The 19,848-nt window shown below is 30.8% G+C and overlaps 1 protein-coding gene across 2 annotated transcripts; it reads right to left on the bottom strand.

Annotated features, from left to right (window-relative positions):
• Positions 1–1,354: 1,354 nt before the first annotated feature.
• On the bottom strand, positions 1,355–19,776 carry LOC134711908 (circularly permutated Ras protein 1-like). Of its 2 annotated transcripts, none has more exons than XM_063572883.1 (15): positions 19,716–19,776; positions 16,813–16,957; positions 16,140–16,325; positions 13,607–13,789; positions 10,058–10,575; positions 9,361–9,590; positions 8,830–8,914; positions 8,170–8,367; positions 7,214–7,406; positions 6,549–6,794; positions 6,000–6,116; positions 5,426–5,521; positions 3,838–3,929; positions 3,397–3,523; positions 1,355–2,234 (listed from the first exon to the last, which is right to left on the bottom strand). In XM_063572883.1, the coding sequence occupies exons 2-15, from the start codon at positions 16,933–16,935 to the stop codon at positions 2,073–2,075; spliced, it is 2,556 nt and encodes an 851-aa protein (XP_063428953.1). In that variant the 5' UTR covers positions 16,936–16,957; positions 19,716–19,776; the 3' UTR covers positions 1,355–2,072. The 2 variants fall into 2 exon arrangements, with proteins under 2 accessions (XP_063428953.1, XP_063428952.1); XM_063572882.1 differs by having other exon boundaries at positions 19,630–19,725.
• Between the last annotated feature and the right edge of the window lie 72 nt (positions 19,777–19,848).

The raw sequence follows: 19,848 nt of genomic DNA, 5'->3' as shown, positions 1-19,848 counted from the left end.
TTGTAATTCCTAGTTATAACATTTCATATTCTTTAATATAGGTTTTTAAATCATTGACCATCCACATATTATTTTATATGATGCATTCATTTGATTCTAAGCAAATGTGCAGTCTCTCCTTTACATCTCAATCAATATAAAAGAAGGAGATGTGGTATGATTGTAATGAGACAACTATTCAACAGAGTCCATATCAAGTGGATTTATGAAACAAAAGGTCAATGTACAGCCATCAATAATGAGCAGAGCCCATATTATAGAATCAGCAATAAAATGCTCTGACATGACAAATTGCTAAATAATTCATAAGAAAATTAAAAAAAAATGGATTTCTGACAAAACATTAAAAGAAACATATATGTGACAGACATCAACAAATAACAACAACTGAATTTAAGTCTCCTGACTTGGGACAATCATTCATAGAAAGTGGTTGGGTTAAACAACAGCACTCAACTATGCCCTAACCAGGGACAGTTGTGTTAAAGCACAAAATAAGAACAAATAGTAAAATCGGTCATCAATCACTACAATGCACAAAACCTTCTACAAAAGCACAAAAGACACAACCTGCAGATCTAAGAGAACTATGAAAAGGTTGGAGTTTGTCTTGACTGCTCATCCCCATCATAAAAGAATCTCAATGTGATCCCAATTTAAGTCAAAACTGGGCTAATATAACTGGATCAGGTAAATAAAATCATAACTAACAATTACACATACCAAACAAAAACTGATGAAAGCTATTCTAGTCTAAACAAGTTTATTTGCAAATGATCAATATTTTGTTCAACTTTTGGCTAAAGTTTATAGTCGCCGTCAGCTGAAATTCGTAGCGGTTATTGGTAAAAATAATCTTAACTATCAACCGCGTTCTCTCGAGATATAGTTTTTCTCATTCCATTCATAAATCGCGAAAAGAAAAACCACTACTGACCTACCTTTTAAGTGATCGCACTGTAATAATCCTGACCTTCACATTTTCCAGAATGTTTTCCATTGTAATTCCGCCATCTTCGTTTCTATGAGGATCATTTGTTTACATGTGAAATTCGTCATTTACGCAGTTTCCTGAAATGTTCTTTTCATTGATGTGATACGGTTTCCCGCGCTTTATGCAAATGTTATGAAATTGAACTCCAGGGGAACACTTCCGGAAAAAACAATGGCGGATTCCACCATTCAAAATAGTCTTGGAAAATGTGAAGGTCAGGATTATCACAGTGCAATCACTTAAAAAGTAGGTCAGTAGTGGTTTTTCTTTTTGCGATTTATGAATGGAATGTGAAAAACTATATCTCGAGTGAACGTGGTTAAATAGTTTAGATAATTTTAATTGATAACCGCTACGAATTTCAGCTGACGGCGACTATAGTCAAAACTCAGTTGGTTAAAGTTTGGTCTTGTGTTGATAATTTTACATAGACATGACATATATCATATGTCTCTGTTGAAAGATACAAATGTTGTGGCACTGACAAGCTATTAAAGCAATTGGGTAAAAAAATATTATTTGACCTTTTAAACAAAGGTTAGATCATATCACAGTATTGATGGTATCATTTTATGATGATATACCCAGATGCCTATATATCAATCCATTATGACAAACACAATGGTAATTTGATTTTGAGGTGAAAGGTCCTTACTATGTTCAATTGTTACATGATTAATAATACAACAACACACATCAGAATTGTATTTTCAACAATAAAAATTAACAACTAACAAATACCTAAAGGTAAAATCTTAACGACTTTTAAGTTTTTTCTTCTTTATATTTACAAAAACATCAACAAGGTTTATATACTGGTACTCATTTTGTGGTTTGTGACAAAAATATAAATTAAGATACAAGCAAACTACTTCAATATGCCTCTAATATTATAATGATGTTATTTACATACATTTTTGTAACAGGAATGACGTAAAAATGTATATTGTGCTGGAATTCTTAATAAAAACACTTGAAACAGTACTATACAAAAAAACTTAATGTTTCCTGCAGCATTCCTCAGGCCTGTAGAAGAATTGTGTATAGACCTGATCTTCATACTACTAACATTAATTGTTTATGCCATATAGTCATAGTACTGGGTTTTAACCCTTTCATCGCTGACCTGTTTCTTGGAAGCATATTGACCCTTTGATCTGCTGTTTGAGTATCTTTCCATATTGTGAGATCTTCCCTGTGAAAAGGCATTACTCACTTCATCTCTGTATCTTCCTTTTTGCTAAAGAGTAAAATGATCAAGAGATTAACTAACATAGATAAATAGGAATTTTAAAGATGTAGTGACAAAATCAATCAAAATATTCTTGCCAAATGCTTACCAATTAAAGCATTAATTAAAGCATTTGCCAGTACTGACACATTAAAACAACTTGTTTCATATGTCATTCCACAGGCTATAAGGTCCGAGAACACAATTAATTCGTAGTGCATTTCTTTTAGAACATAAATGAAAATTAAAAAATTCCCACCTGCGCTTTCTCAATGAAATTTTTACAGTGTGTTGTACTACTTTTGGGACAAATTATATCAAAATTATAGAAAAGTTCATCGCCTCTAACTCAAAATATGGACAATTTTGTGTTTAGGGTGTCTTGAAATCTTTTGACAGCTTCCGAAGTGCTAATTTTTAACCTTTTTCAGCTGGACCAAATCACTACTTTTCTGTAAAATTCTGGACCCAAATTTTTTTACAGTGTAATTTCATCCCCTTACTTACAATTTGAGGCATTAAACATGGAGAAATAAATTTGGAAGGGGTATAAAAATTATTGGCAAGTAACCCACTGTTAACACTAGGGACTATATTCGTGAACAACGAAAATCAAGGAACGACAATTGTGGTCTCGGACCTAATAATTTCATAGACATGCAGCTTTATTTTCACAAATATATTTTTAGTACTAAAAAACTCTGAATTACTACAAATGTACATAAATGATGTATAGTACTATTAAAGTATTTCAAAATTATTGTACTATTCATTTGTACTAAAAAATATACATACTAGTTTTGTATATTTGTCTTGTAGTACATTTTTTTTTGTAGTACAATTTATGCACAAAATATATTTTGTACTGGTTAAGTAATTTGATGTTAAAATGTAATGCACTTACAGTGAAATTTCAAAGCAAAAGAAATAAAACCAATGAAATATTGTTTATTTATTGTTCGTTATAGAACTACAAGATTGAAAAAAAAAATTGAACAACCAGGCCTATGTCTGTATAGTGCATTGACAGAATTGGTTTCAACTGCAAATTGATATAGATAATGATAAATTTAAGGTTCAGCCTTAATACCAACAAATATACTACTTAAAGAGCTCTAAACTGTTTTGTTCTTTTTGGCCTTAAATATCTATGCAATATTTGTGTAATAACCTTTTTTAGATCTTCATGATTTTTAAGTTGTTCCTGAATTAATTTACTCTCTGACAAATAAGCACATCTCTCTTCCATTTGGTCAGCACCATGTGTTCCTTTTGCAATCAGAGCATTGTTGGAACATCTACAGAAAAAACATAGCAAACAAAATTAAAGAAAATAGATTCATTTATCATTTATTATTTGTGACGGAAAAAGTCATAACATATTATAATTGTGGTAACGCCTTAAAAAGGAGACAAATTATGAAATATCAAAAGATAAGAAATAAAAAGACGGACATTTTTAGATTAATACACTTCATTATATAGTTGTGCGCAAAATAGTATATATCATACTGAGTAATACAATTGGATTTCTGCAGTCTTAGTCAGTAACTTCAATAATAAAACATATTACAGTTACACAATTCTGGATAAGATTCAAGATGCTACTTACAAAATATTCTTAGCCTGATCAATATCTCCTTGACTAGCCATATCAGATGTAGTCTGCACAGTGGCAACACCCATTACAGCAACGTTCATACCCTGCAATGGTAAACATTATATATAGTACATGGCATTGTCTTTCATTTTCAATACGGAAATCAATTTTTAAATTTCTTTTAACAAGAGTGCACACACTGAAATGTCTCGCCTTCTTTACTAATCATTGATATTATGTTGATAGTCCTAATAATAAAGCTTTATTACAACTGTCACATAAACTTAACATAAACCAAGAAAACTAAACATTGACCTTTGAATCAAGAAAAATGGGGTCAAGGTCGGATGAACCATGCCAGGTAGGCATGTACAGCTAACAATTATACAACAAATAAAATTGACTTATTGCTTATAGTTTAAGAAAAACAGACCAAAACACAAAAGCTTAACACTGAGCAATGAACCGTAAAAAAAGAGGTCAAGGTCAAATAAAACCTGAACGACTTACATGTAGATCATGAAATATTTCCATACATCAAATAAAGTTGACCTATTGCATTTAGTATTAGAAAAAAAGGCCAAAACTCAAAAACTTAACTTTGACAACTGAACCATGAAAATGAGGTCAAGGTCAGATGACACCTGCCAGTTGGACATGTACACCTTACAGTGCTTCCATACACCGAATATAGTAGCCCTATTGCTTATAGTATCTCAGATCTGGACTTGACCACCAAAACTTAACCTTGTTCACTGATCCATGAAATGAGGTCGAGGTCAAGTGAAAACTGTCTGAAGGACAAGAGGACCTTGCAAGGTAGGCACATACGAAATATTGTTATCCTATTACTTATAATAAGAGAGAATTCAACATTACAAAAAATCTGAACTTTTTTTTTCAAGTAGTCACTGAACCATGAAAATGAGGTCAAGGACATTGGACATGTGACTGACGGAAACTTTGTAACATGAGGCATCCATATACAAAGTTTGAAGCATCCAGGTCTCCCACCTTCTAAAATATAAAGCTTTTAAGAAGTGAGCTAACACCGTTGCCGCCGTAGCCGCCGCCGGATCACCATCCCTATGTGAAGCTTTCTGTGACAAAAGTCGCGGGCTCAACAAAAATTGACTGAAGTGAAAAAAGTTTTGTAGTTTTTGGGTTTAATCCAAAATATTTGCTAATCGTGTGAATCTTTCAAAATTTCAAATATGCTAAATAACAATCTTATTTACAATACAAAATCCTGTTCATTTTGATTCCATAAAATTTGTAAAATCTGTTGGTACTAAAATGTCCAGGTATTTTCAGATCTTTTCAGGATACAACTCTAAATAATCCTTCATGATGGTCTTTTTTAAACATTATTTTCACAAGGAAGGGTCGAACTGTTTTCAACTAAGTTCAAGTGTGTAAATAAATTAATAGGGTATCATGTGGTAGTTGAAATTATTCATTGCAATCAATTTGTGTCCTGTGAATTTTTCTGTGACCTCTCTGTTCGTTTTCATATTGACCACCTTAGTGTTCTCCTCAATACATCAAAGGACTTCATTATTTAAGAAAAATAAACGTTAAAAGTTTTAAATGTTTTTACCTCTTCCATATCTAATCTTTTGTCAGTAGTTTGAATGGATTTGCTGATCACCCGTAACATCTTTTTCCCGTCTTTAAAAGTAAACTTTATCTGAGCCTAAAATAAATAGCAGGAATTAAATCACAAATTTTGAAACAACACATTTTCAAAAATCCAAACTTTATAACATATGCCTTATACATCTGTTCGAAAGCAAATTAATTGATTCTGGGTAAAAGTCAGCTTTATTTGTTACTTACACTGGAAATACTTGTCTATTGACATTGATAAGTCTACAAACTAACACATTTATCCACAGACAATACAATATTACAAGAAAAGTATTCAGATATTTATATCATTGTTTATTCAATAGTATGACAGGATGTATGAAAACTAGAATTACTGCAGTAAACTTTAATAATTTCTACCCTTCAAGTCCAATTTACATCAAATATCATGGCAATATTTGAGCATAAAATAATATAAAAGAACAGCATGTATCCCATATTGGAACAACAATTCAATTACAAGTGGACAATTTTTTATATTGAGAAAGATCTATTTATAATTTTATTATTAAGTATGTGCTTACTTGGAATGGCAGGCTCTCTACATCCAACTTTTTACCAGGATTTTTAAGCTTGAATTTAAATATAATGTCAGTGTCTTTTGTGGCATTTCCAACCTCTTTAACAACTCTACTGCTGCCCTGTAATAACAATATATAAAATTCATTAAAATTAGATACTGCTAAGAAATGTAATTGTACATGCTCTATTTGCTAAAGATCACTATGAAAAAACTCCTGAAAAGTAACATAAATAAAATTTGACTTTTTTTATAAACCTTCTTTATGCCAGAATTCAATTTGCAATGTGCGTCAAATTTGCCTTACTGCCCGAACGATGTTAACTTTCAATTCCTATCAACAAAAATGGATTTCAAATGCCAATTTAAATCAATTCAAATTAAAAAGGATTCACATTCAATTCAAATTCAATTCTAAATTAAATGTCGGTGTGAACTAGGCATCAGAAGAAAATTGCAAATATACTTTAATTGATTAATATTTTTAAAATTATTTTTAATCAATTATATTCATTTATCACTTTTGATAGATATCACCTAACAATAATTTTACCTTAGGATATTTAGAATCATCAATTTCTAACTCTTGATGAAGCTGTAGTGTAATAGAAACAGCTGTGGCTACAACATAATTTTGAGAGATCAAGCGTAACTGTCTGATCATTTCCAGTGGATTCAGGACATTAATGGTTCCACCTGAGATCTCAGCACATTTGGATACTTTCTGTAACTCTACTGGTTCTCCTTGTACTGCTAATAATGATATCACAATACCATTTTCTCTAGCTTTATTTCCAACCTATAAAACCAATAAAATATTCAATTAAAAAAGAAACTTCATTTTAACAGTTACAATCAAACATACATCATTAACTTCAACAACAATATCACCATTTTTTTTTTAAATAAAGTTTAAGACAATCATTTATCCTTTGTATCCATAACTCATTAAGTGATAGATTTGTTAAGTTTTTTTTATATAATTTACCATTGTGGAATTCAAAAATGAATAAGTCACATAATCTCCTCATAAACAAAACGATTATTTTCAAATTCATAACCATGACTATGAAACCTCTCCTTGGTTACTTTACTGGCTATACAGTATGTGTTTTTCTCATCTTTAAAGGCCATACCACTCATTGCCAATCTATTTAATTGCTTTGTTCTAACTTTTTTCGAAGAATTATTCATTAATTAAACAGACTTTCTACTAACCTTTTTATAAAAATGTTCCTTTGATTCTGAACCATCAGTCCCTCCCCCAACACCTTGATTAGGAGCCCCATCAGTACATAGAACGATTTCTGATCCAGTTGTTCCCATGGCAATACCCATAGCAATAGACAAAGCAGGCCCAAGGGCAGTACAACCTTCAGTACACATGGAGTCAACTTTAGTCGTCAAAGTACTGAAAATATCATATAAGTGATTATTTCTATTAACATAAATAGGGATTCATGATTATTTTTGAGAATACAAAATATTTTTTTTCAGAATTCTTGTCATATATATGTTAATTTAGTACATGTACCAGATTTGACCTCATATTAATTTCACATGAAATATTTTGTCTGGCAATTCCTTACCATTGTATCATTTTAAAACATTTCATTTGGCATCTTATAATGATTTAATAACAACATAAATGCTAGTTTCATTTCACTTTCAAACATTTGTTTAATATATTTTATGAAAAAACCTTTAAAAAAAAAATAAGCATACTTTTAAGTTTGTTTTATACCTATATTTTAAATATATTTGGAGTCATCGCATCATACAGATCACCTGAAGTAACAAAATATCACCACCATATGTATGTTCAAATTTGACTAAAAAAATTGACATTTTTAGACACTTATGCAATTCATATAGTGTTACTAGGCAAAACCTGTAACTCTAGACTTCTCTGTACTATTTTTTGTAATTTGTTTTGCTTCAAATTAGGAAGCTCTATTTCTCAATTGAACTATTTTATATTTTTTTTATGTCAGGGACTTTTGTAGCCAACTATATGGTTGGGTTTTTCTCATTGTTGTAGGCAATAGCCTTGCCTATAATTGATTACATCTTCTTCTCTGGTGGATAGTTGTCTCATTGGCCATCATACCACATTTTAAATTTCTATAGATAAGATACTGTGGAAGTTCATGCTATCTCTTAGCTGTACATACCTGCAGGTTTCTGAAATCGGAGGTACTGTCATATCCATAGCAAACTTCTTTCCTTCATCTAACAGTGAGTTATAATTACTGAAGTTACATTTACATTTATGCTGGGTTCCATCATGTCGAAAGATATCAACATCTGATGAAAACTTGATTAGCTGAACTTTCCTATCGGGTTGATCTATTTCAAGTCTCTCAAGTTGTCTGGAAAAAGACAAATTAATCAGATTCATTTAAGGTTGAAAGTAATATTTTTTAACAGTTCGTTGTATGATCTTTGAACTAAACTGTGTTGATTGTTTTTTTTTAGATGATTTTGCTTTAAACTTTTTAATTGTATAATTGACACAGTCCTCATATTTTGAAAAATTATATTAAAGCATGTTTTATATCATGAATACTTCTTTGTGAAGTTTAAAAATGTTTTGTATCATCATCAAACTTATCAAGGATACATATGAAAAACGCCACATTTGAAGATAGATTGCCCGAAATATTATTTAAACTGAACCAATAAGTTTTTTTATGTGTTTGCAGTTTCCTTTTAAATACATTTTGAGGAAGCAAGCAGTTACCAATTATATGATGAAATTGGATAACATGCTTAAATGGGTTGTATTTCAAAATGAATATATTTCAATAAGATTTAAAGTTTAAAATATATACCTGTTCAATGCTTGTTTAATGGCTGCCAATCTGGTGATATACTCAGCTCCATATGATGTTCCATCACGCTGACTTCGCCATTCAGCTGTTAAAAAAAATTATAACGATTAAACTGAATTAAAACTGATTTTCAAACTTGTCAAAGACTGATATAAATCTTTTTATATGAATTTTAAAACTATCTAGTAAGAATTGTACACATATGAGCATTAACAATGCAATTTTCTATAAAATTTACATTTATTAGGGCATTACTCTTGGATAAAAAAGATCAATAATGATTTTTGAATTTCCACCAGACATTGCTGATAAAAATATTTGATATAAATTTCATGAAGATCCTTCCAGAATTTGTATAATGTTATCATGTTTATTGGGTTGCAGTCTCATTGATATACACATATACCCTACATCTCCTTTTATTTGTGAAAATACTAAATGTGTTATTAGTACCATTTATTTTCACGAAGTTCTTACTTGATTGTATTTTTTTTTTTTTTTAGATTTATGCATTATAGAGCTTTAACTCACATGTAACTCTGGACATCTCTGTACTCTGGTCCATTGAACCACTCACATCCATACAGTATATCTGGTATCCTTTACTAGGTCCTTTTGGTTTAGCTTTTGCTTCTTCACCAGTCGCCTCCTCCTCCTCTTCTATTTTATCCGGAACAAAAAGTACATAATCATATGTCTCTTTGGTTGGTATTTCCTCTTTAGCTAGGCCCAATATGGTATTTTCTTTTCCACAAAACTCACTAGAGATAAGAATGATATAAACTTCATCCCTTATTTTTCAAACCCCATATCAAATCAAATTTTACTTTCAAATATAACAAGGACTTATTTTATCTATTATTCGTGAAAGGAGTGATATTTTAAATGCAAAAATTTCAAGTTTTTTTCTTCAGCAGAGGGGAATTATATGCGTACAGTGTGCATGCATTTACAATGTCTAAAATATTTTTTCAAGTTAAGATCAGCTGCCTGCATGTAGTTTAACAATGTTTTAGATAACAGCATCACAAAATTTTTGCTTTTTGCACATACAACTTGTATCTACATTTGTACCTCGTAATAAAGAAATACATAGCGCTATTACCATAGAAATTCTTGTGATTATCTTTGTGTCTGTAACACTAAAGACCTTACTAAAAACTGATTATTAAAGTAATGAACATGAGTAATGGTGTACTGAAGACAATCTATAACTTACAATACTTACCAAATCCATTTAGTCTTGTCTTCTTCTTGTGTGATTTTAGATACACATGATAACACGGCCTGACATTTTTCACATGTCACAGGATCACCTGTAGCTATGTCTGACTCATCTTCCAGATCTTTCATAGAAAGCAGCAATACATTTGTATCAGCTTTCTTTACTTTCATTTTGGACTTTGTTTTCTGACCCCTAAATACAGGGAAATCTCCCATGCTTGCTGGTCTTTGTCTTCTAACCGGGGCTGATGCTGGTCGGTCTCCTCGTCTAAATGATCCACTCAATGTATGCCACAAAGAGGACAGTCTTCCTCTATTATGGTCTTTTCTAGGAGTTACGCCTGAAGCTTGTGGTGGTTCTAGTTTGGATTTACTTTTCTGTACTTTCTTTTTTCCTTTTACAGTTATCATTTTTCGGTATGAATCCTCAATGGTTGGATCGTAGTTTTCCATAAAGATTCCAGATGTAAACTGTATTGTGAGACAGGATTTCCCAACACCTCCACTACCATTTATTACTATCTGTCAACAATAAATAATGGTTTAACTTTATAACCTTCAACAATGACCAAGAAAATACCAACATAGCTTTCTTTAAAAGGCCCAAAACGACAAATTTAAAACAATTCATACAGGAAAACTAACAGCCTAATTCATGTAAAAATTCACTAAATGAAAAAAAAAAAAGATATACAGCAAAATAGACAACCACTGAATTACAGGTTCCTGACTTAAGAGTTGAACTTAAAGAATGAGTCAGGGTCAAACATGTTTGCAAGCCCAAAACGCCAATTGTTTACATTCATTTTTAACTGTGAACTTTAATTATAAAGGAGTCACTTATAAATGGTATTGCAAGGAATATTCCATGTCATATTGAAAAGTCTCCAAACAAAAACATTTAGAACATAGATTTTCAATTTCAAAATCAAATTCAAATACAATATTTCTCCTGTTTAGTTAGTTTACATTTTAAAATTTAAAAGCAAAGTGTTTTAAATATTTATAATTTAAACTGCTGAGAAGGAGAAACATTGGTATTTCATGAGAGATGTCCTGTTGGAATCTGTTCCCATGAGGATATTAACAAGAAAAAATAATGAAGGTAAGTTTCATCTTGTGTCAAATGATTTGCAAAAAAAAGATTCAATTCTTTCTTTGCACTGTGATATCATTAAGTGCCAGGCTTTTAAGACATCACAAAAGCAAAATAATAGAAAAGCAAGAAAACATAATGTTGTTATTAAAGTTTGATAAATGATTATGTAAACCTCACATTGATTTAAAAAAAATAATCAACTGTTTGGGGAAATAAGCTTGTTAAGAAATGGAGAAATTCAGTTTATATACTGTAAACCAACTTATTTAGCGAGCAATTTATTTTCGTAACTTTCGCGAGTAGAAAGATAACTTGTTGCGAATATGTAAAACTTGGATCTTAATTATTAAACTACTTCAAGTAAATCAGAAAATCGCGAAATGAAATAGCTGCGAAATGATCTAGAAAGGGTAAAACGCGTAAAATAAAGTATCCGCGAAAATAAGTTGGGTTACAGTACATTTCTGCTGACGACTGAATGTTAGTTTATAGATGTATATTCTGTTGCTGTTTTGAATTTCAATGGCACAAACTTCCCATCTTCTTTTATAACTTTCTTAATATAGCTGTTAACCAGATGCTCTGCAGGGTGCAGCTTTATACGACCGCAGAGGTTGAACCCTGACATTGGGGCAAGTATGGATACAACATTCAAGCTGGATTCAGCTCTAAATTTGGATTGTGATTGAATAGTTGACACAGCATAGGTTTCTGACACAGAATGAATGTGGTCTAATGAACTTAAAAAAAAAAAATTTTGCCTTTGAGCAATTCACTATGCTGTTGAATATTAATCCTCTCAAAAAAATGTTTGAAGAAATTTTCTTTTTATTTATGAAATCTGAAATGAAAAAAATTGACCCCCCAATTTTTTTTTCACATCCCCCTTTCCCTTATTTCAAAACTGATCTCAATTCAAATTTCTAATGAAGTTTGCAACAATAACTACTCATTTAAATACATAAAATATTAAAATGTAAAAAAAGTGCTAGTTATTACTGAATGGTAAAGATTGTTTTAATCTATCAGTTGGTAGTAAAAGTGAATATACATTGTATATTGTATAAAACAATGATTTAAGTTGATTCAACTTCTATTCTGGACAAAGAAAGATAACTCCAATTGAAATCCAATTGGAATTTCTTGCTATTGCACAATATTGTGCAATTAGATATTTAGATATTTCTTGCTATTGTGCAATACTGTGCAATTGAAAATATTTGCTATTGCACAATACTGTGCAATTGAAGATTTCTTGCTATTGCACAATACTGTGCAATTGAAGATTTCTTGCTATTGCTGAATACTGTGCAATTGAAAATTTCTTGCTATTGCACAATACTTAATATAATAATTTTGGATCCTGATTTGGACCAACTTGAAAACTGGGCCCATAATCAAAAATCTAAGTACATGTTTAGATTCAGCATATCAAAGAGGCCCAAGAATTTGGCATATCAAAGAACCCCAATTATTCAATTTTTGATGAAATCAAACAAAGTTTAATTTTGGACCCCGATTTGGACCTATTGAAAACTGGGCCAATAATAAAAAATCTAAGTACATTTTTAGATTCAGCATATCAAAGAACCCCAAGGATTCAATTTTTGTTAAAATCAAACTAAGTTTAATTTTGGACCCTTTGGACCTTAATGTAGACCAATTTAAAAATGGGACCAAAAATTAAGAATCTACATACACAGTTAGATTCGGCATATCAAAGAACCCCAATTATTCAATTTTTAATGAAATCAAACAAAGTTTAATTTTGGACCCTTTGGGCCCTTTATTCCTAAACTGTTGGGACCAAAACTCCCAAAATCAATACCAACCTTCCTTTTGTGGTCATAAACATTGTGTTTAAATTTCATTGATTTCTATTTACTTAAACTAAAGTTATTGTGCGAAAACCAAGAATAATGCTTATTTGGGCCCTTTTTTGGCCCCTAATTCCTAAACTGTTGGAACCAAAACTCCCAAAATCAATCCCAACCTTTCTTTTGTGGTCATAAACCTTGTGTCAAAATTTCATAGATTTCTATTAACTTAAACTAAAGTTATAGTGCGAAAACCAAGAAAATGCTTATTTGGGCCCTTTTTGGCCCCTAATTCCTAAAATATTGGGACCAAAACTCCCAAAATCAATCCCAACCTTCCTTTTGTGGTCATAAACCTTGTGTTAAAATTTCATAGATTTCTATTCACTTTTACTAAAGTTAGAGTGCGAAAACTAAAAGTATTTGGACGACGACGACGACGACGACGACGACGACGCCAACGTGATAGCAATATACGACGAAATTTTTTTCAAATTTTGCGGTCGTATAATTATGAGAGTATGTTTATGCAGATATGTTCTTGTCATACCATGCCTTTACAATAAGTGTTTTACTCTCATGGATTTGCAGTCCATTAAACTTGAAACAATTTACACTATTATGTAATAAAGCATACTTTGTATGAAGATGCTGTGCCAGGGATTTCTTTCACTAATGTTTCAAAGGCTTTGGCTACATTGATGGCAGTTTTGGCTGATGTTTCTAGGAAGGGAATTCCCAGTCTGGCAGCCAAATCTGACCCTTGTTCTGTTGTGATTTTACGTTCACTTTCAAGATCAACCTTGTTTCCACACAGAATCTACAATTTAAAAAGCATTTGGTTAATAGGTATTCTGACTTTGAACATATAGACACTTTATTCTATACACTGAAATAAATCTCCTTTTTTTTGCCAACCCTGCTAGGGCTGTATAGCCAGTCAAGGTCGTTAAAAACTTCCATTTGTTGATAAATCAAATCTAAACATTTGGAAGAGTGACAATCATATCCCTCATTTTAGTCTACACCATGGAAATATGAATTTCATTTTTAAAATTAATGCTTTCTGCTTCATTCATTAGAACAAAAATTATTCTATCCTGTTTTAAACAGATTATTTTATTGAACATAATGTACCTGTATTTTTTTTATGTTTTAGGCTTTTATATTTTAATTTATTATGGGTTCTAAGATGTACTCCTTAGATGTTTTCATATTTCTAATGAAATATATCCAATATTGTAGTAATATGAATATTTATGGCAACTATTTTTCCTTCTTTTGACCATGGATCATGAGGCATATGGGCAAAGAATGTGTTATCCGATCCCTTCCCTTACATTTTTGGTAGGTATGATGCAATTGCAATGTTTATGTTAAGAAATTTAAATTCAAAGAAAATAATATTTATTAAGAAACAATAAAAATTATTGGTAAGACATATGGATCTGACTTGTTTTCATAGGAACATTATTAACAGCAAACTAACCATATCCATGCAGACTCATTCCTTTTTACACATCCTTAGATATTGTTCTACAAATGTATTTACATCTATCACTCTACTGTTCTACAACTGTATTTACATCAATCACTCTACAGCTGTTTAGAAGGTGTTACACTTTTGAAGATATTCAAAACCTCATATTGCAGAATTGAAGTAAGTTAGTTAGTTCAATTATCTCCCCTTCAAAATGCTTATTTTACATCCACTGGTAGGGTTCTACAACTCTATGTAACCTCATCAATATCTGTCTAACCATTAAAAGAAGTTGCTCTTATAAGCTATTATCATAAATTGAAATACTAAAGATAATAAGTTTGATGATCTCCCCTTTAACAAGTATGACAGTGATGCGATTCCTGTATGCACACCAGCAATCAATGATATACATTTGTGTAACTTTTCATTAATATCTCTCTATCTGTTAAGAGGGGTTGGGCTTAATACAGATTTTTACCATATATAGCACAATAGAAGTAAGCACGTCAGTGCAATTATCTCCCCTTTCAAATGCAGGACCGGATATTATTGCCTTCAGTTCATCCTTATGCAGCGTTCTAAACTGAATAGAATTTTCCTCAATATCTGTCTACCATTTAAGAGAAGCTGTGCTTACAAGTTAGTAACACAACTGAAATATTAGAGGGAATACTTTTGAAAATCTCCCCATAACATTTGAGGACAAAGTGAGTAAGTCAGTTCAATTATCTCCCCTTTCACATTCAGGACCAGAATATATTCCCTTTAGTACATCCTTATGTAGGGTTTTAAAACTGTGTATTATTTCATCAATATCTGTCTTCCCATAAAGAAGGAGTTGTGCTTACAAGTTATTAACACAATTAAAATATTTAAGGGAATTCATCATTTATCTCCCCTTAAACTTTGAGAAATTTTTAAGGAGGCTCGCGGGTATAAAAAATCGGAAAAAAAATAAATATTTGTTTTTTCATTACAATTTTTTTCATTACACAATTAACTATAACTTCATAATATGGCACAAAAATCACCAAGAAAAATCGATTTGGTTTGTCCACAGATGACTTTTAAAATGTTCATATCATTGCAAAAGCTCCAAATTATCTCCCTTTGATGCAAAAATTTCATTTTTGGACGTTAAAATTGAAATATCTTTTTTAACTCATCGGTGACCTATATTTTTTATTACTGTTTTCAAACAAACTGTACATAAACTAAATAGTTGTAAAATTTTAACGATTTCTGTAATTTAGTTCTTTTTTTATTTCGATATTACCAATATTTCTCCTATTAGTTCAACAGAAAAAAAGGACATCAACAAAAATGTATGCTTTTTTCGGAGGCAAATTGTGAGCTTAAATGAACGGTGACCCCATATTTTTATTATATATTTCCATTAGGTATAAGATAAGGTTTAATCATGGAAAAACATAGGAAAATCCTATATTAGAAAAAAAAGTTGATTTAGACCCGCAAGCCCCCTTAACTGAAACAATTGGACATTTTAACATTTAATCTAAAATGACAAATTGGCATAATAAAGCACGCAAGAATTTTCAAATTCACAGTAGTACATAAAAGTATTTTAAGCAATTTAGTAATTTCTATCCCCCAACAAGAACCACTAAATCTATGTACATGGTAACTTTTTCAGTTTTTAGTATTAACTGTTGTTACTTAGACTTACAGCTGGAACTGTTTCTGTATCTTTTATTTTTAAAAGAAAATTATATATTGCTTCAGCTTCCTGGAATGACTGAACATCATTGATACTGTATACAATCATAAACCCATCTCCAGTCCTTATATATTGATCCCTTAAAGCTGAATATTCTTCTTGACCAGCTGTGTCCAGTATATCTAAAATACATTGCTGAAATCATAAAATAAAATTATTTGTTAAGACTTTTAATACACTTGCCTGAAATGTGATCCGGCTCACTATTTAGTCGAGCCAGATAGAATACCAAGGCAGGTTAACATTTTCTGAATATTATGCCTTTTGGAATACAGGGTCATTTGCTGAAGTCTGGCAGAAAATAATTTAACACCACAGATATGAACACAAGTCACTATATACTTGAAGAGCATGTGAGGAAGTCAGTATGTTTTTCATTTGGTTTTTTTTTCATACACAAATTACAGTTCTGATCCAGAGTTGTGTTTTACAATTTTCTTCTGAATGGACAGATTGGAATGATTCAATATAATATTTTTCTTGTTTTTAACCTAAATATCTTTTGTTAAATATGATTCTACATGTATGATGTGTTTTGGAATCAGCTTTTTATCACCCATGTTTCTATGTTTTTATTTCTGTATGTATATTTACAAAGTAGATAGGTTAGTAACATAGGTACCTGTTCATCAGAATCTCCTCCACTGTTTTGTTCATCAACCTCCTCAATAATGTCCTCTATATCCTCTGCTACCTCCTCATCCTCCTGTTTACCAGTAAACACAAATTGGCCTCCAAATTGCATTTCAAAGTTTTGTTGTATCTACCTGAAATATTCAAATACATAGATTATTTTACTTCATCACTGGTAGTGGTTGAATAAGTTTCATTCATCAGCTTTTCTCCATGAATTTGTTTGTTCATTTCCTGCTTACTAAAATACATGTTTATGATTACTGCAAAAGTGATTTTTGACAGGTTTTATCATCACCACTTCAAACATAAACTTTGCATCTAGAGTATTTTCCCATATTTTATCAGATCGCAAAAAAAACCAAAAAAAAACAGAGAATATTCTTTGGGTAACAGTACTTTTGTACAGATAACATGTTGATAAGAAAATGTCTATTAAATCTAAATGCATTAAACATTGAGAATAAAAAAAAAACAGTCTGTTTCATTGTCTCCACATTGCACATATATCTTTATCTGTTCTTAGTCCAAGGAGAATAATTAAAAACATTTTTTTATGTTCTTTTAAAATATTTTTAAAAGAAAAGAAACCAGATGCTCCGCAGGGCGTAGCTTTATACGACCGCAGAGGTTGAACCCTGAACAGTTGGGGCAAGTATGGACACAACATTCAAGCTGGATTCCGCTCTAAATTTGGATTGTGATTAAATAGTTGACACAGCATAGGTTTCTGACACAGAATGAATGTAGTCAAATGAACTAAAAATTTTTGTTTTCTCTTAGAGCAATTCACTATGCTGTTGAATATTAATCCTCTCAAAAAAATGTTTGAAGAAATTTTCTTTTTATTTATGAAATTTCAAATGAGAAAAATTGAACCCAATTTTTTATTCACATCCCCCTTTCCCTTATTCCAAAACTAATTTCAATTAAAATATTCTAATGGAGTTTGCAACAATTACTACTCATTTAAATACATCATAAAATATTAAGATGCAAAAAAACTGCTTGTTATCACTGAATGGTAAAGATTATTTTAATTTATCAGTTGGTAGTAAAAAGTGAATATACATCGTATATTGTATATAACAAAGATTTAAGTTGATTCTGGACAAAGAAAGATAACTCCAATTAAAAAAAATTCTTGCAGATATTTCTTGCTTACTATACTGGACAAAGAAAGATAACTCTTAATTAAAAAAAAAATTGCTATTTCACAATATTGTGAAATTAGATATTTCTTGCCATTGCACAATATTGTGCAATTGAAAAGACTTGCTATTGCACAATACTTAATATAATAATTTTAGATCCTGATTTGGACCAACTTGAAAACTGGGCCCATAATCAAAAATCTAAGTACATGTTTAGATTCAGCATATCAAAAAGGCCCAAGAATTTAATTTTTGTTAAAATCAAACTTAGTTTAATTTTGGACCCTTTGCACTTTAATTTAGACCAATTTTAAAACTGGACCAAAAATTAAGAATCTACATACACAAGTTAGATTTGGCATATCAAAGAACCCCAATTATTCAATTTTTGATGAAATCAAACAATGTTTAATTTTGGACCTCGATTTGGGCCAACTTGAAAACTGGGCCAATAATCAAAAATCTAAGTACATTTTTAGATTCAGCATATCAAAGAACCCGAAGGTTTCAATTTTTGTTAAAATCAAACTAAGTTTAATTTTGGACCCTTTAGACCTTAATGTAGACCAATTTGATGAAATCAAACAAAGTTTAATTTTAGACCCTTTGGGCCCCTTTTTCCTTAACTGTTGGGACCAAAACTCCCAAAATCAATACCAACCTTCCTTTTATAGTCATAAACCTTGTGTTTAAATTTCATAGAATTCTATTTACTTATACTAACGCTTTGGTGCGAAAACCAAGAAAAATGCTTATTTGGGTCCCTTTTTGGCCCCTAATTCCTAAACTGTTGGGACCGAAACTCCCAAAATCATTACCAACCTTCCTTTTGTGGTCATAAACATTGTGTTTAAATTTCATTGATTTCTATTTACTTTAACTAAAGTTATTGTGCGAAAACCAAGAATAATGCTTATTTGGGCCCTTTTTTGGCCCCTAATTCCTAAACTGTTGAAACCAAAACTCCCAAAATCAATCCCAACCTTTCTTTTGTGGTCATAAACCTTGTGTCAAAATTTCATAGATTTCTATTAACTTAAACTAAAGTTATAGTGCGAAAACCAAGAAAATGCTTATTTGGGCCCTTTTTGGCCCCTAATTCCTAAAATGTTGGGACCAAAACTCCCAAAATCAATACCAGCCTTCCTTTTATGGTCATAAACCTTGTGTTAAAATTTCATAGATTTCTATTCACTTTTACTAAAGTAAGAGTGCGAAAACTAAAAGTATTCGGACGACGACGACGACGACGACAACGACGCCAACGTGATAGCAATATACGACGAAAATTTTTTCAAAATTTGCGGTCGTATAAAAACAAGAATAAATAAATTATTGACTATAGAAGAAAATATAAGAAATATAAATAATATATTGTCAATGATAGTCAGTCACTAATGGCATTATAAATTTTATAAACAGAAAGTATAAATTGTATTGTTTGATTTAAAGATATTTATAATAAAAATATTTGTTTTGTTCCAAAATCCCTAAGGTTGGGCTGATGAGCAAAGTACTGAATAACAATGATTTTTAATACAAATTTAACTGTTGAAAGGCACAAATAATTTGGAAAACCATGTTAAATTATTAAATCACCTTTATTAAGTTATGAATGTCATGTTCTTCCAGTTTAAAAGAAAATTACTTACAATTTGCTCCTTCTAACAATTATAAACTTGTGAGTTTCTCCTTAAAATTTCTATTTGTCAGCGTGTCATCGTTTATGAAAACAAACCTATTTCAGGAAATGATTCTGAATTTTTAAATACATGCTGTCAGAACTATTTTTATCTTCGACAACGATTGGTGATTTATTTTTAGAAATTTTTTATGACCATCTCAAAGTTAATAAATATCTAAACAGTCTT

This window comes from Mytilus trossulus, chromosome 3 (genome assembly GCF_036588685.1).
Source record: "Mytilus trossulus isolate FHL-02 chromosome 3, PNRI_Mtr1.1.1.hap1, whole genome shotgun sequence".
Taxonomy (NCBI): domain Eukaryota; kingdom Metazoa; phylum Mollusca; class Bivalvia; order Mytilida; family Mytilidae; genus Mytilus; species Mytilus trossulus.
The sequence above is the reverse complement of the archived record's forward strand: the minus strand, read 5'-3'. Positions and strand labels throughout refer to the sequence as shown.

What these genes read in the sequence shown, in the direction of transcription:
- LOC134711908 (XM_063572883.1), bottom strand. Translation starts at nt 16,935, where the DNA reads ATGCAATTTGGAGGCCAATTTGTGTTTACTGGTAAACAGGAGGATGAG. An exon ending in ATACAGAAACAGTTCCAGCT is followed by an intron (nt 13,790 to 16,139) that starts GTAAGTCTAAGT and finishes TTTAAATTGTAG; the next exon opens with ATTCTGTGTGGAAACAAGGT. An exon ending in GCACAGCATCTTCATACAAA is followed by an intron (nt 10,576 to 13,606) that starts GTATGCTTTATT and finishes TATTGTTGACAG; the next exon opens with ATAGTAATAAATGGTAGTGG.